At 44.7% G+C, this 19,848-nt stretch overlaps 2 protein-coding genes and 1 long non-coding RNA gene across 5 annotated transcripts in view; 2 read left to right on the top strand and 1 right to left on the bottom strand.

Moving 5' to 3' along the window:
- The first annotated feature begins 84 nt into the window (after window positions 1–84).
- Window positions 85–7,534, top strand: CCNDBP1 (cyclin D1 binding protein 1). 2 transcript variants are annotated; one of them, XM_062009190.1, is made up of 11 exons: window positions 85–188; window positions 269–328; window positions 860–939; window positions 1,735–1,816; window positions 2,280–2,376; window positions 4,135–4,208; window positions 4,504–4,580; window positions 5,038–5,291; window positions 5,692–5,752; window positions 6,724–6,770; window positions 7,133–7,331. In XM_062009190.1, the coding sequence occupies exons 1-11, from the start codon at window positions 122–124 to the stop codon at window positions 7,239–7,241; spliced, it is 1,008 nt and encodes a 335-aa protein (XP_061865174.1). In that variant the 5' UTR covers window positions 85–121; the 3' UTR covers window positions 7,242–7,331. The 2 variants fall into 2 exon arrangements, with proteins under 2 accessions (XP_061865174.1, XP_061865173.1); XM_062009189.1 differs by lacking the exon at window positions 6,724–6,770 and having other exon boundaries at window positions 7,133–7,534.
- Window positions 7,535–7,799: 265 nt separating this feature from the next.
- Window positions 7,800–18,218, bottom strand: LOC104560711 (protein 4.2). The gene is made up of 13 exons (XM_010206130.2): window positions 18,077–18,218; window positions 16,150–16,335; window positions 14,260–14,490; window positions 13,547–13,665; window positions 13,230–13,352; window positions 12,653–12,830; window positions 12,157–12,295; window positions 11,676–11,779; window positions 11,136–11,378; window positions 10,010–10,330; window positions 9,544–9,704; window positions 8,977–9,110; window positions 7,800–8,066 (listed from the first exon to the last, which is right to left on the bottom strand). Exons 1-13 carry the CDS (start codon window positions 18,084–18,086, stop codon window positions 7,916–7,918), a joined length of 2,100 nt encoding a protein of 699 aa, XP_010204432.2. The 5' UTR covers window positions 18,087–18,218; the 3' UTR covers window positions 7,800–7,915.
- Window positions 17,637–19,848, top strand: part of LOC133626936 (uncharacterized) — a 71,116-nt gene continuing 68,904 nt past the window's right edge. For both annotated transcript variants that reach the window (XR_009819847.1, XR_009819845.1), the window contains exon 1: window positions 17,637–19,091. This is a non-coding gene — a long non-coding RNA (uncharacterized LOC133626936). The remainder of the gene's footprint in view (window positions 19,092–19,848) is intronic.

The following is a 19,848-nucleotide window of genomic DNA, read 5'->3' as shown; positions in this document are numbered from 1 at the left end:
CTGCTCCCGGAAGCGGATGTGGCTCCCGGAAGCGGATGTGGCGCCCGGAAGCGGATGTGGCGCCCGCTGGGCCGCCGCGCAGCCGCGAGGGAGCGTCGCGCCGGCAGCAGGCGCCGCGGCCATGGAGGGGCGGGAGCCGCTGCGGGAGCTGCGCGGCGCGCTGCACGCCGTGCTGGCGCGGGTCCGAGGTGGGAGCCGGGGCTGGGCGGGGGCTGGGCCGAGCCGGGCCCGCCTGTCCGCCGGCTGAGGTCTCTCTCCGCCTTTACAGAGGGTGAACCGGGCGAGGGCCGCGAGCCGTTCGAGCTGCCGCGCTTCTGGGACGCGCTAGGTACGGGCGGGGCCGAGCGACGGGGGAGCAGGACGTGGGCCGGGCCGGGCCGGGCAGGGCTGGGCTGTGTTGCAGGCGGGTGGCCGTGGCGCCGGTGCGTGGCAGGGCTCAGACTCGCAAGCGAGGTTCTCGTCAGGTGTCCAGCCGGGGTTTCTGCGCTTGTCCTTCGCTCCAGGCTGTTGGCACTGGCGAAGCAGTGACCGGGATCGATCAGCTGTCGCGGCTAGGCTTGTAAAGGCTTTGGTCTTTTTTAAAGCCTCACAGCACATCGTTGTGTCATGGACCAGAACGCAAAGTGGGGTTGTGGACGTTGCTACCAGCTAAGTAAAAAAGCTAGGAAAAAAGCAGACATGACATTCACGGGGCAAATGCACCGAGGAATTGCCCTTCTTTTGTACTAGGATTTATTTGGTGTCTTTGTAATGCTTAGAAGAAAACAACAGTGATAAGCAGTAGGGCAAAGTAGCATCAGAGATGTTGCTCATCTAGCTACTCTTTCTATTCTTTTGCTCCCATTGATTCCTTTTATAGGTCAGACATTCAAAGTAACATCACAGGAAGCTACAAAGCTGAGTCTGGCGTTCTCAAGGGCTCCACAGATTTCTGCAGAGGTGAGTGAAACTGCCTACAGACTGTGAAATTGCAGTGTGTGTGACAAGTTTCAGATATTTCTTGGTTTACTTGACTAAAAGTCATTTGGTTCAGCACAAACAACGTATGTTGGCATGATTCTATGAGCTATGCATTGTAGAGTGTATTAATCCAAATCAGAAATTGCCCAGAGAACTAATTTCTGTAAGTTAGGCAGAAATACCAAATAGAAGTATTCTTATATTCTTTTCTGTAAGATCTACATTTGTTGCTGATAGAGACGGGGTATTAGACAGTATAGACTGAGAAAGAATGTGCAATGTCTTTGCTGTTAGTTGGGACAAGTTTGGCACACCTGTGTTTGGAGGAGATTAAAAACAAAAAAAGACCTCAAGTTCAGAATAATTATGTAAGCTACTTCCTCCTCTCTGATGCGTGACCACTACACCAGAGCATGTTTTGTTACCAAATCATGAGACAGCTTGTGATGTATAGAACTTCTTTATCTTCTTCTTGCACTGTATTTGTTTCTCAAGCGAGGTAGCTGTTGCGCTTCCCTTTTCTCAAAGCAATCTGAATGTAAGTGATTGCTTGTGAGACTTAGAATCATAGAAGTAAAGAGAAAATGCATGGACTTGTTTATTTAGAGTCATAGAATTGTTATGGTTGGAAAAGACCTTTAAGATCATCAAGTCCATCCACTAACCTCACACTACCCATCCCGTCACTCAACCACACCACGTCCCTCAGCACACTTTATAAGTGACACAGCCATGTGCCGCTCACAGTTAATCCTTTTGCCTCTTCGTTTTCAGGATTGCCAGAAGCTGAGTGAAGATGTCCAAAATGCCATTCTTGCAGTTGCCACAGTGTACTACTGGCTCCCCAAGGGCCAAGGTGAGATAGTGACAGCAGGACAGCCATCACTACGTAGGGTGGTGGTTCTTTCACCACTATTTAAAGAAACCCAGTATTTCAGAGCCTGGTGTGAGATCTAGCATGTGCAGGAAAGCAAATTATCATGAGCAGGTAATCCTATTATCTGCTATTCTGTAGACTTGCAGCACATTTATGAGTGAACCACTTACCTATCTACTGTCACAGATTTCCATCTTTGAAAGGGTGATATTTTAGGAAGTTGTGTAGTTATTTGAGCTTCATATTGTAAAGTATTGAGGTCCTTGTCCAGAGTCCTTTTGGAAGTGGAAAACACATTGCTTCCTTCAACATACCTCTAACTTGAGTTACGCTGTGTATCCACATGAACAGAGCAGTCTGTATGTTCATTTTCAGCAGCTGCTTTCTGTTGGTACATTGTGACATTGTGACAATTTCCTTGCTCTTTCTCAATCTCAACCAGGTACTACTCTTCGGAAGATGGTACGAGATGCAACCACTGACGTGGTGGAAGGAATGATACAACTCACAGAAACAATTCTCAGTTCTCCATTGGAAAGGTAGTAATTTTCCAGAAAAAAGGGAAGAAACGGTTACAAGTGTGTTTGTTGGGAAGCAGCAAGTGCAGACGGCTTCCTAAATGAAGGGAGGAGGCAGAAGCAGAGCAAAGTTATGAAGCAGGAAGAGACAGTGGCCTCATGAGCAAAGGCCCTGTCCACCAGTATTTGAGTCAGCAGAGCATAGCTGGTGAGGGTAGTGAGGTTCAGTTGAGAGTCCAGCTCATCAGACAAGCCCATAGGGATAAGGTCAATCTGGAAAGTCAGGCCACCAAGTCAGGATCAGAGTCAGGTCCAGAGAGAGTAACCAGCATCAGACACTATCCAATGATCACCCAGCATGTCCATTACAATGAGGTGTGTGAGATCAAATCAGTGGGTCAGGATCCAGGTCAGAATGAAAGGAATAAGAGATTGAATACAGATGTAACTGTTACACAGCTGTGATGTAGCACAAACAGGTCCCAGTGAGAGAACCTCAGGGTAAAAGCTTCTCTTAGGTCTTGTGATTTAACCCCACCCAGCAACTAAGTACTACTCGGCTGCTTGCTCACCCCCCCCACTGAGATGGGGAGGAGATTTGGAGAAAGAAAAAGGCGTACAGGTGGACATAAGAATAGTTTCATATCTAAAATTAAGTAAAATACAATGATCATAGATTTAAATACAATAATAATAGCAACATAATAATATAATGATGAAGATGAAGAAATAGAACAGAGAGAAAAAAATAGAACCCGATAAAAACCCCCAAAAGGTGTGGGTGATACACAATGCAATTTCTCTCTCCACACACTGACTGATGCTTGAGCAACAGTCCACCACTTCTGGCCAGCTGCCCCCGGTTAAGATACTAGATGTTACTTTCTATGATAGGGAATATCCCTTTGTCTAGTTCAAGTCGGCTGTCCTAGCTGTGCTTCCTCCCAGCTTCTGTTAGGCCTAGATGCTATGCAAGCACTGCTCAGCAACTACCTCATCCCTATGTTATCAACAATCTTTTCAGTATAAACCAAAACATAGTCCTGTAGTAGCTACTAGGAAGAAAATTAGTCTCTGTCCCAGCTGAAAACAGGACATTAGGGTAAGGAAGGGCTTGCCCTCACCTCTAACGTTCTTCACAATACCTCTTGCCAACAAAGGAGCTGACCTTGTATTTGTCCATCAACTGACTCAACTCAGGAATACACTCAAGACCCTGATAGTGCTTTCTTGTCCTAGTGATGGAGCCAGGTACATTCCAGGCCTACATGGAAAATAGATTGTCATCCTGTTTGTGGCAAGGAAAGATGGTGGGAGCAGGATTCCCATGAAGGTAGATGGCATTGGTACTGTTTGGCCATTTTTGACCTTGGAGTGAACTGTCACATGCAATGATGGCATGACATAAAGCTAGTTAGTGGACCACTGTGAACCACTTTCTGTCTTTACAGCTGACTCACCATTGCCCTTAGGCAGAGGCTAATCTCTAATACAGGCTTCTTATTTGCATAGGTTCTCAAAGATAAGTAATATGCCTAAACACCTGGAGAGGCCTTTGTAAGATGCCTATGTTTCTTGTTCCAAAGGATAATTAAACTTAGTAGGAGCCAGCACTTCTTGCTTTACACAGACTTGAGATACTAGGGACAAGCTGGTTGCTAACAGCTTTCCAGGTGAGATTCTGCAAATGTGCATTGGTTTTGGTGCAGAAAATAGAACAGTCTAGCAGAAACAGATGTTATTGAATCTAATTTTTTTGGGGGCGTTGTTTTGTTTCAGCTTGTCTCAAGAACAGCTTATATCGACTGGTGGTGTGTGGGAGGCGTGTGAGCAAGTGTACAACCTGCCACGAGGCAAGTATTGTATATGCATCACCACAGAAATAGGATGTGTTGCCTTGATATATCAATGGCCCTTGCAAATTCTAGTTAGTACAACGAAGAATAACACATTCTGCAGACTGTTTTTGAAATGTATAAACTTGAAAGCCAAGAGAGATTCTTTGCATGGCAAAAGTGCTGCTCTGATATTTGCAAACAGTTTCATCCTATAATCCCAAGATCTAATGGTTGTGAGCCTAGATAGCCTTTGTTGCTAGCTGATTTGGTTCAGTGCAGTGCCACCATTTTCTTTCTTTTGCTTTTGCAGATAACCAGGCAGCAGTTGTGTCAGCTCTGACTGTATGTCTAGGTGTGGTCAAGGATGCTGTGAAGGAGATGGAACATGTAAGGAAGTCCTAAAGCCTTTGAGGAACTTGCAGTGTTGGATTACATTGATGGTTCAGTGATGGAACACAGGGATTGAGATACAATATTATGTGAGCTCGAATCTTGTATCATGCTTGGATCTTAATGAGTTTTTAAACTCAAGCCTGGTTTACTTTATGTAAGGTTTCCATAGAGCCATGTTCTGAATTGCAGGGATGGGGGTGGGAGTGTGGTTTAGACTGATGTAAGAATCTGCCAGTTTCTTGCTGTTTGCTCTGTTGAGTTGGAGTTGGAGATCCATTTTACTTAATCCAGTCCTGCTGGGTTTAATGGACTCTGACAAGTGACATTCTGGTTGGCGAGAAATTCCTCTATAAATTGTTTGTATGATTTCTAGTTTATATTTTCCTTTTCTTTCTGGATATTGCTGGAATTGGTGTTAGGTTCTAGATTTTCAGTGCATCTATGTTCTCAGGCTCTGATGGAAGGGCAAGACCCCTACAGTGACATCATGGAAGATGAAGAGCTGGGATTTCGGGGCAACAGAGATACATATTGGTCAGAAGCTGACCGGAAGCTGCTTAGCTCTTGCATGGGATTAATGAAGGCTTCTAAAGCTTGTCTGAAGAAGGTCTTGGGTGTAGTGAAGGCATATGGTAAAGCTGATTCTTTGGAGCAGATCGCTCAACTGGATGATCTTGCAGACATTGCTAATGAGATCAGTCCAAGGTAAGCAGGTCTCTCCTTATGTTGCTTTTTGCTCCAGAGCAGTACTGGTCTTTCTTGAGGTCTACAGAACGGATTAGGAAAACCTTTATGGTACTGGAGCTGAGCGCAAGTGGTAGAAGCAGATGCGATGGGAAGACAATTACTGTTAAGGGTTGTGCAAGGTAGGAGAGGAACATATGTGGCAGCTTGAGGTGGAGCTGTGGCCATGTCACGCTCCAAGGTGAGAGTGGCACACAGATGTCTGAGAAGTCAGTGGGAAGCATTCCATGGGTAGGACTGACATCTCCGTGTCATGCACTGCTGTTCCTGATGTATATTCAGGGTAGGTGTAGGCCTTGACCAGGGACTGTCAGTTGTGCTATCAGGACCTTTCTTCCATTGCTCCCCTCTTCTGTTCTAGTGTTGATGAGATGGCACTGAGCATGTATCCACCTGTGAACCAGTTGGCTGTGAGACTCAATGTAAGTATCTGCAGCCTGCATACATCTGCTCAATTGGCTGTGGAGAAGGGGAAGGAATCGGAGGGATTATATGACTATCAGGGAGAGATGGGTGCTAGTGACTGTCTCAGTAAAAAGTTCTTAGGGATGAAGAGCCCCCCTTTGTTCTTGAACACTTACCTTCCTTCAGGTGGAAGGGCATTTGTCATCTTTACTTCTTCAGGGAAAAGCTTGGCCCCTTGAGCTTTGTCTCTGATCTATAGTCCATAGAGTTGTCCAATGACAGTACCTCAGAAAAGTGACATTTAAGGCTGCTAGTGTACTGTGTGTCTACTTTCTTATGGGTAATGTAGATTTTCTCAGAGAAAGTTATCTAAAGTAAATCTCACAGTGAGCATGGTTAAGCACTGAAGTAAGCTGCTCAAAGGAGGAGTGGAATCTCCAGTTTTGGCGATACTCAAAACTTGGCTGGGCAAGGCTCAGTGCACCCTCACTAAACTGAGGCAAGCCGTACTTTGAGCACGAGGTTGCACTAGATGACTTCCATGGATCACTTGTGTCATAAGTTTAGTATTCATATTCTCACATCTGTGATTTTTTTATTCCTAATTCTGGTTTTATGCTTTTGCATGATTTTTTTGGGTATACAGGGGAATATTACTTAATATCAAATTGGACTACAGTCAGTCACTTGTAACTTCATGCCTAAACATCTGTTACCAACTTATAATAGACTTATCTCTTTTAAGAAAAAAGCATTTTTAACATATACTTCAAAATTAGCCTGTCTTTTTCACCTCTCCCAGCCAGCAGTAGGTTGGGAGACACTCACAGCATGCAGTGAGAGACAACTCCTTCTGCATCAGGATCTGTGTAGGGTTTACTCATTATCGGCTGCGTTGGGCATTCCTGCATCCCCCTTTCTTTTCCAGTACTGATGAGCCCCTTTTTTCCTTGTTTGGCTCACTTTATTTCCCTTTTGTTTCTCCTAGGCTGCTAAGTTGGCCTCAGTATTAAAGAAAGTCTTAGAGATTACAAAGTGAGTATGAGTTACAGTTTTATAAATGTGTGTTCCCTACTATGAAGGTTGATATCTTTCTGCCTTCTGTCAAATATGACTCATTTCTAGATGGTGAATGTGGACATTTTGGAACAGTTGTGATTATACCCAGTCACAGACAGATGGGAGTAAGAAAAGGATGCTAGGGATAAAAGACACACATGTATGTGTTAAGGTTTGAAATTACAGATGTGGATTCTTGCTCAAAGCACTGTGGAGACAGAGCAGTCCTATTTTAATGCTGTGGTAATTCAGCACTTCACAACATCCACATATTGTCTGGATGCATAGGTATCAGACACCCAGGAGGCTTTCCTAATGAATTTCCTCCACTTTTGCAGGACAAGCCATGTATGTCTACCATCAGAGGAAAGCTGGGTGCAGTTTCTAACTGGTGCAGTAGATCACAACATGAACAAAATCAAGAACTTCACACAGGGTCAACTTTAGCTCTTCCATGTCTACGTGTGTTGCTGCCGCTGGCTCTGGCATATGTTTTTCCAGTGAATGTCATTGTTCTCCAGCTATTGGGAGAACGATAAGAACAATGTTTTTAGGAGAGAACTGCTGCCACTCAGTAAAACCATTCCAGGAAATTGCCCTTTGCCATTGCAGAAAGTGTCATTTTGCTTGGATCCTGGGATGGTGTGGTGCTGCATCCCAGTGCTGTCAATGTGCCCCATTCTTCAGGCATTACAACTACCGTGGAGTTAAATGACCAATAAAATATGAATAGATTTGCATGAGTGGCTTTATCTGTTTGCAGGTGGCAGAGGATATATACTTAAGGAATGAGTCTCGCTTCTTTTGCAAGCAGCCCAGTGAACCATTAAAAATATGCAACACTGCTGGTATTTCCCATCTAACCTTAGAGAAGAGTGAACTATCTTTCTCTTTTCTTGTTTTGTCAGAAAGCAGTAGAAAATACTGTTGACTACATTACGCTACATAGTGGCAGAGTAGCAGACTGGGGAGACCTGAGTTTGTACAAATAATCCAAATGAGACATGGTTTTAAATATAACTTTAATTAAACTGTTAACATCTATGTTTGCCTAAGATCAAGACACAGATCATGACCACTCTGCTGTTAACAGGAGAGCAGGAGTTGTTCTGAGTTGGTCATCACGCAGCTGCAACGTCGATAGTTTTGTAGCTCTTCAGGTTCTGGAGTTGAAGACAGGCAAGATGAGCAGTGAGTCGTCTGGACCCTGCTTGAGTGGGAGTGAATGGGATCTGCAGCTGCTGAATGCTTTTAGGTTGCACAGAGCCCACCCTGAAAGATGAGAAGGGATTATGCAGGAAGCACAGGTCTTTGTATTTCTAGTTCCCAGGGCCCTAGAGATGCATTTGCCAGACAGGAGTGGGGTGCCAAAAACAAAGAAAGAAAAAAAAAATAGGAGGCTAGCAGTTATCTAAACTACTGCAATGGAACCGTGATCTGGCAGTAGTTGTGGAGGGGGATATGACAGGCGGGTTGAACTCCCCATGGGGGCCTTGAAGGTGTCTCTGTCCTAATGCAGCTTCAGAGAAATGTAGGGTGTTTTTTTCATATGAAGGAGAGTGTATCTCTTTGGATCATTCTTGGCTAAGTTGGGTTTTCCAGATTCTTCAGTAGAGGGGAGGAAGACACTGTTTCAAATTGTAGTCAGACTGTCTTTATTGCTGATGGTGGGTAATGGGTGGAAAGATTTCACAAAGTATAGTTAGACCTCACTATGGATGTTCAAGTGGCTAGCTAAAAAGCAGTGATGGATTTATCAACAGCAAATACTTTCAGAAACTTCATAACTTTTCAGTGACCTGTAACTGTTGTCTTATTTAATATGTATTTCTGCCTAAGCCTTGTGGTACTTCCTTGTAACTCTTTTTGTTGGCAGAGGGCTTTTCTTGCTTAGACTTTTGAGGTTGAAGCTTTCACAAATGTCATATTCGCTTCAACTTAGGCATTACTTATCTGTTCTAAGTTCTGTTGTCTGGCTTTTCTCCTTTTCAGTGTGAAAATATTTTGTATTATCTGTAAATAAAGGATGGATGTCTGTGACTTTCACACTATAGCATTCTCTGGATGCCACGGTGTTGCCCACCTATTTTTGGGGACAGCTTTTCCTGTGCTAGGGTTTCTCTAGGTTGTATTACATTGCTTTTTCCATTTACAGTTCTTAGATCAGTCAGTTTGTACTTACCTGTACTTCCTTTGTCTGTAAATGAGCCCTCGCCCGAAAACCACAATCACACATTTCTCCAAGGGTTCAGTGAGAGGGTTCAGGAGGCTGATGTTTGCTGTGCTTGGCTGATACTGCACCATGTTCTCTGGAAGCTATTGAAAGAAGGAAATGAGCCACAGCTGAGAGGAGAGATTCTTTTATGATTAAAGGGAGATAAATGATTTTTTTTTGTGCCAGAGGTCTCAGCCTGAGCTGCCCGTTTTCAGAAGAGGCAAAGTCCAGTTTACTTTCTTCTCAACTACGGTTTTCTGCTGTAATTTTCTTCTGCAGCCTCTAATTTCCAGCCTGATAAGTGTGTAGCGAGCCACTGGGATTTCCTTATGCTCACACACTGACAAGGTAAAAGTGAGAGTACTGTATACAGCAGTGTGGCACAACTTAGCCTTTCCCAAACTGATGTTTTCGTGCTTTGAAAGAGGACAGCATGAGGAGAGCCACTCAAGCCAGCAGAATTTTTTTTGCTGCTCTTGACTATGAAACCTGTTTTCTCACTACTGCAGTAACAGAATGACAGAACAAACTAACCTCAATAGTGAGAGGGGGATCAGAAATGCTAATCTCTTCCTGTGCAAAGTATGTGTAGAAGGAGTCCTCATCTCTCAGCACAGCAGTCAGACGAAGCAGACGATGCTCTCCCAGCACTTTTCTATACCGTGAGGAAGGCACAGAGACCTGCAGGTTGTTAGCTGGAACACAGAGTGGTGAAATATAGATGACAATGCAGGTAAGTACAGTCTGGTCTTAGCCTGCATGGCACCTTGGAGCATTTAGTGCCCAACATTGTACTAAAAGCCACAGCATTTAAAAACTTAAGTGATCTCAACTGGATTTGCAGATTCAAAATCTCTAAGGTGATATTGCCATAGTGTTTTGTTTCAGTGACCTACAATCAACTATTCAGCCATAAGCTTTGTAAACTTAGGACTGTGTTCTTCCTGAAGTTCAAGGACTAGATATACTTTTCTAGCCATGCACACAGTAAAGTCCTTACCTTCATTGCTTTTGAGGATAAAATGAAATTCTTCCTTCCAAAGCTGTGTAGCAGGCACACCATTATAATGTAGAGACTGGGCCCCAAGTACCAGGTGAGTAGCCTTTTGTGCACCACTGTGGTTAAAGATTTCAATGGAAAGAAGAACATCTTGTCCCAGTAGCAGCGAACTCTCTGACTGGAGGTGGATGAAAAGGTTAACTGGCTCTTCAAAGGTAGTAGGAATGGAGTTAAACTCTGTTTTGCTGCTGCTGCTGGTTGTCTCAAGTTTCTTTATGTTTCTGTAGGCTTTGTCAAGTACTTCTTTTTCTTTCAGAGAACCTACTCCAAAAAAAAGGAGCATATATTTTAGGATCCTTTCCTGTTTTCTGTGAAGAGTAAATGCAGAAGAATGGCACTAAATTATCCTGGCAGCACTGTAGATACTGTTTCTAAGAGCACAGAGAGATCTCTTGTTATGCTTTCAGCTGAGGCAGTTTGAAGCTGTCTGCTGGCAGGACATTCATTAAAGGTACCTGAAAGAGTCTACTTGGAAAGATCTATCACAGTTTTTAGAGCATGTTGTTAACATCTGTCAAAGAGGCAGTTGCCTTTTTAACAACAACTGTAGCTAGGGCACGGTACTATGTCGTCTTGTGATGGACTGCAGCCAAGGAGACGCTAAGATGAGATGGTAGGGTTGGGTTAGGGAAAAGTAAGTACTCAGTAATAGATTCTGAAGGGGGAGCTACTTTTTTAAGGGAGGGATTTAGACAATATCTGGGAGGACAACAGTGCTCTTCAGAAAGCTGGAGTCTGAAATATGTCTCTGTATATTACAGGAGCAATGGGAGGCAAACATACAGAGTATACCAGCAACAGAAATCAGGAAAGAGGGTTTTCCAGACAGGAAAATCTGGGGAAGAAAAGCCTGGTCTTCAGAGAGCTGGTTAATGTAATTAAGCAGGACAAAATTTGGGGCATGACCTGTTTTTTGGTTGAGTAAGGTGTTCTTGTGCCATTCACAAAGGGGAAGTAGTGATAAGTGGATGACTCTAATGCTGTGGTACAGCTCTACTCTCTGGTTCTTTATTCTGTATTTGTAACACTAGCAGGGCATATGCTCAGCTACTCGCCTACCCCGTACCTTCAGGATACTTGTAGTTGTGTGTGATATCCTCACAGCGTTCACTGCCCACGCTCTTAGTGCTGATGTTGTTGCCAGTGTACTTTTTACCACCGAGAGCTGGCTTGAGAGTGTCATCTGCTTTTTGTATCCAGACCTGGCACTTGGCATTGATGGCAGCAAAGAAGTAACAGACATCATAATTGACTTCTATGTCCCCTTCCTTGATAGCTTGAACAGGAGCTGGCCCACAGAAGGATGGACCTGAGGGAAAATGTGGCTTTACCAACCAGACCCATGCCTAGTTTAGACTTAAACAGGGAGTGGTGAAGTATCTAGTTTAGGAGGACATTAGGGAGCAGTGCTATTACAGAGTTCTTAGAGCTACACAGGCTGCCTAGCCAAACAGATGAATGATCATTTAATGCATAGAGTTAACAGGGTCAGTCCCTATCCTTTGCATCTTTCCATTGGAAGCTGGGGAAGGGAGGAATATTGAACTGCTTTATTTGCTCCCAGGTCCACTCCCCACCTGCTGCTCTCCTATCTCCAATGTCTTACCTTTGCTTTTTTCCTGGCATGTAGCATCCAGAGCCTGCCACCCGCTGTACTCTGGTGGCAAGTCCACTCGAGCCATCCAGCATTCATTCCAAACATGGAAGGTCCTGCAAGAGACAACACCACAAGCTCAAGGGACTGAACCCTATAGTACAGTGAAATTTTAGCCAAACCACAGCCAATTTATGCTTCTTTGAAAGAGCTCGGTGCATGTTGAGGAGAGCAGGGACCATGGTTTTGGATGCAAGTGGAGTTTCTCCAGCTGGAGTTTCTTCCTTGGTGGGCCCTAGTAATAGGGCTTTCTTTAGCTTGGGTTGTGACAATTTCTCAAGAACAAATCATGTAGACAGGATCTCAGCTGAGCTGTCTCCTGTATACCTTCTTGCAACTGTTTACCTCTTTCTTTTCCTTCCTTTATCACTTCCCGGATCCAGATATTGTCTGTTTTCTCAAATTTTTGCTGAGACATTGCATGTTTTCTTACCAGACACGGGCACTCTCGTCTTGCATAAGCAACATCCCGTCTTCATCATAATACTCATCCACACTCAGGCTGCTCATAGTGTTGTGAGCCCATGTAAAGCCTGTGACCACCCTGGTAGGAATTCCCAGGCACCTTAGAACTGTGCAGAAGAAAGAGCTATGAATCAGTTGTGCATCCTGCCCTAAGGCTGCTTTTGCTGATAGATTTATAGCCTTTTTTGCTATCAGGCCTATTAGGAATGCACCAGGATTGCTGTTTGGACTTTGCAAGAGGTGTTGCCCTCTCAGGAAATAAGCTGTCATGGGTGCTTTTGCTGAATGATGTGTTTTATCTCAAAACCAGCAATACTGAGTGGTGATGAGGAAATTGAGGATCTGCCTCTCACCTAAAGATTGTTACTGGGATCTATGTTAATCCACGAATGTAGGAACATGCTAGCAGTTCTGCAGACCAAATAAGGCTTTGCTCAGAACAAGTCTTTGAACTACCACTGTACCTGAACACATGACTGCAGCAAACACCCAGCACTGCCCGTAGCGGACAGGCTTGCACTGCGATGCAACCCACTGCCGGAGAATGGAGCTGCTTCCCAGCCACTTGGAAGGGGGTGTCCCATTATAGTACTGCCCACTCCTGCTCTCTGACAGGATTCCTCTAAACTCATCGCAGTTCAGCTGCAGGGAAGGAGGACAGAAATACAGGTTAAGGAATGGCTTCTCCTTGGTAGGTACACCTTGTCCTGTTCGATGAAGCTGCTTCCAAGGCAGATAAAACCAAAAGGATTTTTTGTGCAAAGCATGAAGGTTATGGCTGGGCAGATCAGGTGCAGCAATCTCCCCTGAGATTTATTCAGTGAGTGTACTGTCACTGCAAAGAAGCTCCTGCAGCACTACTTGTCTGCTGCAGGAATATCAGAAAGGGCTCGAGATGGGCTGGAGGTGTTTGGAGTGGGTCTGGGCAGTCTTCCTCTTCGGTCAGTGGTTACAACAAACTGGGATTGAGAAGATGCTATCCTTTCACTCTGTATTTGGGTTTCCTCTGCTAGGGATAGGGCTGCTGGCTGCTCTCCTTACCATGGCAGCAACTGTGCGGCAGATGTAAACAGGGTTCTTGCGCTGGGTGTGATCCTTGTCTCGTTGACGGCGTTCACCTACATCCAGCAGTGTAAAGCAGATGTCAACAATATCCTCCTCAAACTGAAACAAGAACACATTTCAGGAAATTTGTCCTGAATATTTGTTTTCTGGAGTCTCTGCAAGGGTTTGTGACTGCAGATTATTTATCCCTTTCTGCTGATAGTCTTCTATAAGTGAAGACTATCACACAGGAGAGATGCACTTTTCATCTACTGGCGGATATAAGACACAGACATACTGGACTTCTTGCTTACCTGACAGAAGTCCCAGGGTTGTGCTAGGACTGCATTTTCAGTCCCCGAATAGATGACACCCTCTTGGTTTAAAATATACTCCTGCCGCTGGGCCTCATTAGCCAAGAACACCTCATCATCTATAGTAGAAAAAAAATCATCAGGAAGAAAGGCCTCAAATGCACTTAAATCTCTCCTACATCAGCAGACTCCACCACACTCCAGTGACTTCGGCAGTCCCTGGCATTCTGCCCTGGAAAAATACCACAGAATCTGAATCAGACAGGAAAGAGGAATTTCATCATCATCTCTGTTTCCTTGTTCAAAAAGTTCCTCTGTACCTAGACTATTACATGAGCTACCTCTTTTACTCTCCTGCTGTTGACTTCTCTGTTCCTAAGAAAGGTACAATGGCCTTAATCAGACCAATTATAATACTGACTCATGTTACAGTCTTTATAGGAAACACTTCATCAAACAGTTTTCTCCTAGCTGGAGGACAGGGCTCTGGCAGTGGAGTACTCCATGAACGAAGCAGAAATGCTGAGGTAGGTAGCCTTGAGCTTTTTATTAGCCTCTACTTTCCTAAGGTGCTGAGAGGAGCAGGGTAGGAGTGGCAAAGAGCACTAGGTGAGTCAGCCTCAACTTCCATTAAGGAAGTGTATGTGAGAGCTCAGAAACTGGTTTTGTGAAATGACTGATCCCAGCCTGTCTTTCTGTTTCTGTCCACATACCTTTGCACCAGGGATTAAAGAGAAGAGTGAAGTTGCCCAGGAGGCAGTAAGACTTGGAGGCATGTAAAAGCAGAGCGTACTGGCCAATGGGAGCATTGGCAGGCGTGTTCACAGAGATGGTCCAGAAGCATGGATCCTGTTCTTCCAGAGCTGCACTCCACTGCAGCTGATCTCCCAGGCTGGAGATGGAAAATTCAGTCTGGGTTCCGTCTGCTTTGGAGGGATGTGATCCTGCAGCAAAAGAGATCTGATTGTGTCTATTCCAGACATGCATCCTGATCCCATGCAGATTGCAGGGACCTTAATCTATACAGAATCACCCTATTTTAGGGGACCTCTAGAGATTATCCAGTCCAAACCCTGCTAAAGCAGGTTCCCCTTGCTCAGGGGGCACAGCAATGTGTCCAGGTGGGTTTCGGAACCTCCCAAGAAGGAGCCTCCACACCCTCCCCGGGCAGCCTGGGCCAGGGCTCCCTCACCTTTGCAGGAAATAAGATTTTCCTCCTGTTCCTGTGTTCCAGCTTGTGCCTCTTACCCCTTGTCCTGTTGCTGGACACTACAGAAAAAGATTGGCCCCATCCTCTTGACACCCACCCTTTAGGTATTTACAAGTGTTGATTAGGTCCCCTCTCAATCTGTTCTCTAGGCTAAACAGCTCCAGGTCTTGTAGCCTTTCCTCCTAAGAGAAATGTTCGAGTTCCCTGGTCATCTCTGTTGCCCTCCACTGGACTGTCTCCAGCAGTTCTCTGTCTCTCGTGAACTGGGGAGCCCAGAACTGGACACAGGACTACAGATGAAGCCTCACCAGGGCAGAGTAGAGAAGGCAGGGAAGCTCCCTTGACCTGCTGCCCACATTCTTCTTAATGTACCCCAGGATGCCATTGGCCTCTTTGGCCATGAGGTCTCATTGCTAGCCCATGTTTAATTTGCTGCCCACCAGAACTTCTGGGTCCCTCTCCACAGAGCTGCCTCCAGCAGGTCAACCCCCAGCTTGTATTGATGATGAGGTTCTTTCCCAGGTGCAGGACTCTGCGCTTGCCCTTGGTGAACCTCATGAGGTTTCTCTGTGTGCAGCTTTCTGCCTATTTAGATCTTGCTGAATGGCAGCAGTGTCTGTGGTGAATGAGCCAGTCCTCCCAGTTTGGTGCCATCAGGGAGCTTGCTGAGGGTACACTCCCTCCCTTCATCCAGGCCACTGATGAAGATGTTGAATAAGACTGACCCCAGAACCAACCTCTGTGGAACCCCACTAGCCACAGGCCTCCAGCTAGACTTGGTGCTGTCCATCACCACCCTCTGGCCTCTGTCATTCAGCCAGTGGAGCCATAGGGTCTTTACTCTTTAGCAGCTTAATGCCTAGTGAATCTTCTTAAAGTTAGTACTGCACTCAGGCATCCATGTTTGAAAGTGGGATATGTATTTCATGTATTTGTGGGAACCAGGAACAGCCAGAGTGGTACAGACCTGCTACTCATGGGATTCTGTATCTTGTAACAAATGTCTCTGACAAATGCTCAAATAATGTTAAAATGAGCTGTGGCTGAATGCTGCTGCCTTTCTCAGGGTTCTCACTGGAAAACACTCTGTGGCAGGCTAGCTAAGTTTGAACACTCCTCAAACAAAAGCCAGGAGAGATCCTGTGAGTACTTTCAAATCAGAGTAGTGAACCTGCATTGGTTATTGTGCTCCAGTGTCTCTTCTGGAAAGAGAACTGTCTTAACTCTGCAGTCCCAGCAGCAAGAGACTCAACTCTGCCTTAGATAAACAGTCCACTGGCCACACTTGAAACATGGGCACCTCTGTCCAGCTCTGGAGATGACTTTTGCCACCAGCTCTCTTCATCAGGTGAGTGGAGGACCAGAGCTCTGATAGGTATGGTGATGACATTACCTGTCTGTACTATGAGGAAGGTCCTCTTCATCCATTGCAGGTAGTTGTGGATTGGAGCTGAGAAGCTCACAGTGATAATGAATGGCTGTCCCCGCCTCACCATAAGCCTTTCAGTGCTGATTTCCTCTGTGTGGTGGTTGGTGTTGTTCATTGTGATCTTGAAGTCACATTTTTTGATGCTCAGACCTGTGTGAGAAGATACTGAATGAGTTTGGAGCTGTGAGCTGTCCACAGTCTGGCCCTTGGCGATATCCTGGGATGCACAAACAGCTAGTTATGTGTTTCTCCACTCAGACAATGCCCCCCTGCCTTTGAGACTGTTTGCCCAGTAACTGTAATGACCTTCACTCTGAGCTTGGTTGATCTTGTGTCAAGTGGTTAATGAGCTGCTTTTGCTTACACATCATACCTGTTTCTGTTGAGCACCAGAAGAGAGAAAAATAATTGTCACAATTTCCAACACCCAATTTGGTGCTCAGTGCCTGCAGTGTGGTCATATACTTGCACTTTTCTTCTGATTGTGGCATTCTTAATCTTTCCAGACTTCTTACTGAGAAGCAGATAAACCCTTGTTTTTTCTCAGCCTTGGGATCATCCTGATCTCACTTATTTCTTCATCTCCCAACTCATCACTAAGATCCTTGAATCTGTGGGTTGTAACTGAAGACTGAGAGGGATCTTATCAAAGTTTATAAGTACCTAAATGGTGGGTGTTGAGAGGATGGGGCCAGTCTTTTTTTATTTTTTTTCCTGTAATTGCCAGTAATAGGACAAGGGGAAATGGGCACAAGCTGGAACACAGGGAGTTCCACTGGAACGGGAGGAAAAACTTCTTTCCTGTGAAGGTGAGGGAGCCCTGGCACAGGCTGCCCGGAGAGGGTGGGAGGTTTCCAAACCCGCCTGGACACGTTCCTGTGCCCCCTCATCAAGGGGAACCTGCTTTGGCAGGGTTTGGGCTGGATGATCTCTAGAGGTCCCTTCCAACCCCTAAAATAGTGTGATTCTGTAACTGCTGCCTGTGTATAACATGTCCTGCCACCTACCTACCCTTGCTGACCCAGGCTCCTCCCTTCGTTCCAACTAAAAAAAGAAAGAATAGTAATCCACGGAGCATTCCCCTGCTATGTAAAGCCATTGCAGTTTTCATTGCTCTGCTCTCTCCTTACATCTAACTTCCCTTGTCCTCTGCATTGATACCTTCTCCCTTTGCTGTTGTCCCTCCTGTGTTTGTTGGAGGAGTCTCATTGGTTTGCATGCTTTGTTTCTCTCCATATTAATTTTGTAATGCATTGTCTTCAGTGAATGGTTCTGGTCTGGATTTAAAATCCCTTTACAGCTGTTTCAGTTTGTAGCCCTGCACTAGTTTAAGCTTTACAAAGACAGCTCTGACCTCACGTATTTTCTTCTCCGTGACAAAGATGTCTGTTGTGGCTGTCTTGTAGACTGGTGAGTCATGCAGTCTGTCTCACTCTCCTTCCCGTGACTTTTCATGGATCTTATTGTCACATTCTGCAAGATTGCTTGGAATCTGGACCCCCTCCTCACTCAAGTAGCTAAACCAGTCATCTCTCTGCTTCAGTTTTGTAGTCTGACTTACCTCCTACCACCCACTGCCCCCCAGCCCCTATGTTAAGGATAACTCTCGTGCCTTTGTTTCCAAACTCACATGTTTGTCTTAGCTGCTTCTTTCTGCTTCTCTCAAACTCCTCTTAGGCACTGATACCAGCTTTTGTTTGCTACCCCTTTATGTGTAGTCCTCCATGCAAACTGAACTTCCTTAGCCTTTAGACCACTTTATTGGATCCAGCCCTGTAAGAAGGTCACCTCTTCTACAAGCTTCATGAACATTGTCTTGGAGCAGAGACAGTTTTTTTCCTGACAGACAACTGGCAAATGCTCGGGATTAACAAAAGTAATTTTTGCTTACCTTGGCCCATGTCTACTTTTCTGTACCATGAAAGTCTTCAGCTCCTGCTGCTCTGGTGGGCAATGGCTCCCTTCAGTTTTCTTTAAAAATTATCTGCTGGCAAAGTTGTTTGTTTGCTCAATTTCTTTATACAGGGTGGGACGCGATGTTGCCACTTCTACTTCAGCTTATCTTGCTGACCTGCTGTGCAGAACGTGAGGGATCTCTTATCTCTCAGGCCACACTTAAACAGACCTACACAAAGAGGTGACTTTTCCTACATACAGATGAGGTTAAATTTCACTTTGAAGAAAGTCTGTGACAATTTTTCAAAGAGCTGTGCATTAGGGACCCCAGAGTAGGAAATCAAAGAATCGGGAATCAACCACTACAGAGGTCAAAACATTCAGCAGAAGTGCTGAGATTTCCTACTTGTGCATCACCTTTCTTTCTGTCTGGAATATGGGTTTCTCATATGTTGGTTTTCTTTCAGTTGTCAGCTGTTTCATCTGTTAGTTTAAATGCCATTCACATCTGATCCAGCACTTGTGTTTCATAAAGGCAAACCTAAGATACTGTCTGTGTTACTGATGATATTAAAATCGTGCAGACATTTTCTGTATATTGCTGTTGTAAGTTAGATTGGTTTGTCTGTTTTGCTGTACATAACCATCAGTTTCTGTGTCTTTATGCAGGCACTCTGAACTTTTAGACATGTTGATAGGTGTTTCTAAGGTGTGCATACAAATACTTGTGTTTCTTGTATTTTGGTGGTTAAAAGGTGGTTACACTAACACTTTGGAGCAGTATTTCTTCCATGGACTTGGCGTCACTGTATTTAAGTTGTGCACAAAGGTTTTCCTCTCTTACTGATTGCTTGGCTTCAGTGCAATGCTGCATGATGATCTACTGCGTCAGGAAGTGGGCAAACGAACAGTCCTTCAGATACAATGACAAGGTAGTTCTACCATTTGGGTCTTCCAAAGGTGTTGCCCTAAGATCCTCCAGCAAAGAAGACCAGAGACTTGGAGAAAGAGTAAGTTTTTTAGTCTCAACTATAAAGGGCAAATCCAGTCACTTTTTGACATACTTTGTCTTGTAGATTTATCTCGAGTGGTTCTTTCACATGATTTCCACGTAGCTGTTACATGTTTCTGACTCCCGAAAGAGAAAGTTTTTCAGCAGGAACAATTTATCTTTGCTGGAGCTTCAGGAACAGCATTCATTATGACATTGTTTTGAAAAGACTGGATTTGTTTTTTCCCTGCAAAATCCACGTCTCCTGTAAGTCCTTCTCACTGATCTCTCCAGTTACAAAGTCAACTTGATACCAGGCTTATTTTTAAGGCTTCCTTTTAGTTAAGAAGTCAAAGTGTGTGTGCACAAGCTGTCCTTTATTATAATGTGTATTCCAGTCCACTGTCCTGTGCAGTTGCTGGCTGTGAACATAATTTGCTTATGCAATTGACACACATTAATCACACTTTCTGATATGCATCTTTGTAAAACTACAGTTGTAATAATTCTGCTTATGCTGATTTCAACCTCTGAACTGGAGGCTGCAATGTTGTTAACATCAGTGTTGTCATGTGTAACTTCATGTGCACAAGATCTGTGAAATCAAGCAGGTGAATTCCCTTCCTCGTTGTAAGGACTCAGTAAGAATTACCGTGCACTCACTCACAATTAACCACGTCCAAATCTATACTTGACTCTAAAATGCAACAAAACCATAAGCATGTACAACTTGCTAGACTGGATCAGAATGGTTCTTCCAGTCTAATCTAGCCTCT

The sequence above is a fragment of the Colius striatus genome, chromosome 16, assembly GCF_028858725.1.
Source record: "Colius striatus isolate bColStr4 chromosome 16, bColStr4.1.hap1, whole genome shotgun sequence".
Lineage (NCBI taxonomy): Eukaryota > Metazoa > Chordata > Aves > Coliiformes > Coliidae > Colius > Colius striatus.
This window is presented reverse-complemented; position numbering and strand designations above follow the sequence as displayed.